The sequence below is a fragment of the Aplysia californica genome, unplaced genomic scaffold, assembly GCF_000002075.1.
Source record: "Aplysia californica isolate F4 #8 unplaced genomic scaffold, AplCal3.0 scaffold00292, whole genome shotgun sequence".
Classification (NCBI taxonomy): Eukaryota; Metazoa; Mollusca; class Gastropoda; order Aplysiida; family Aplysiidae; genus Aplysia; species Aplysia californica.
The window spans coordinates 179,516-180,902 of NW_004797562.1; the positions used below are offsets into that span (position 1 = coordinate 179,516).

Sequence of the window (1,387 nt, forward strand, 5' to 3'; positions counted from 1 at the left end):
CCCCTCCTCCCCCCACACCTCCCTGCCACACCGTTTAATGAACAGGGGCGGCGCAGCCAGACACCACTCTCACAATATCGCTAAAATATTGGGCCATGAATCAGGCCGGGCACCCACGTCCTTGTCCAGGCGACAAAAGCCGGCCCCGACAAGAATAGAAATCCCTCCCAGGTCCAGGGAAAAGAAAAGAGCAGTGGGTTTGTCTCTTACTTTTTTTTCACCCTATCCGTACGTCGTGTTTTACTATCGTATCCATACGACGTGGGGAACTCTGTGCCACCATTAATTTCCAAAGAGGAAATTTACTCGTTAATCCGATCCGTTCGCTTTGCATAGCAGTCCGTCAAAATGATTTTTTGAGAAATACTGAACGTTTCAAAAAGATATTCGGACCAGTAGTATGTATTCTAAAATTTGAAGAATACAACCCAGGGGGTACAAAATGACCCCAGGGCGTACGGATAAGGTTAAGAAGTGTTTAAGTGCTGGACATGCGGGAGGCAGTCTACAAATCTCTGCTGTCGACAGCAATCCGCGCAAACTTTAAAAACAGTAACACACCTTTCATTTTGGGCCTCACTTCTACTTTTAGTAAGAGTTTTACGGCACTTGCAACAACATAAGGTAAAAAAAGTGCCGAAGATTAGAGAGGTGTTACAAGAGAGTAACAAACACAAAAAAAGAAGGAAGGGAGAAAAGGGCGATAGATGTTTGATAGGAAAGAAGCAAACCACACAAGAGCACACGCCAACCACCCACGGCCTCACATCACTTATCCAGACGGAACCATCTGGCAATTTAGACAGTTATGAGTTAATCTCCGTAAATAATTTTAAAAAGTATACTCGATTGTTAAGACTCCTGACAACGTGAAGCTTGGGCGTTTCGCTGTCGCATGCAGAAGACCTAAGCTCGATTCCCACACGGGGAGAGTTTTTTTTTCATCCTGTATGTTCGATCTTTCTGTTCAGGCGTTGCATCCCTCTCAGCATGCCGGGTTGGCCCTGACAAGCAGGGTTGAAGCCCGCTTCCTAACTTATTCAAATTATGCCGATTTTTTTTTTTTCAGAAAAGGGAGGAGGGCGGGATAAAACCATATGCATGTACATTTACTCGAAAAGCGAAGTGTGTCAGTAATTTAGGTAGAAAATTACCGAGAAAGCTGTAATAATAGACACACACACACACACACACACACACACACACACACACACACACACACATTTATTCATCTTCTGTTTTCCATCAGATACCTTCATCTATGTATCCACACCAGCTATCCACACATTCATCCATTCATCGGATCCATCCAGCCTTACAGACACAGTCAGGGGGCTCTCGTGGTCTAGAGGTTAAGGTGTTGGCCTCTCATTCAAAGGTCCCGGGT

General features: G+C 45.0%; 1 protein-coding gene across 1 annotated transcript in view; it reads right to left on the reverse strand.

Moving 5' to 3' along the window:
• Positions 1-1,259, reverse strand: part of LOC101854509 (protein patched homolog 1) — a gene marked incomplete in the record, with an annotated part of 33,215 nt that extends 31,956 nt beyond the window's left edge. Inside the window, 1 exon segment of the mRNA XM_013084429.2 lies at positions 1,254-1,259. Coding sequence (XP_012939883.1) covers positions 1,254-1,259 — 6 coding nt within the window.
• Between the last annotated feature and the right edge of the window lie 128 nt (positions 1,260-1,387).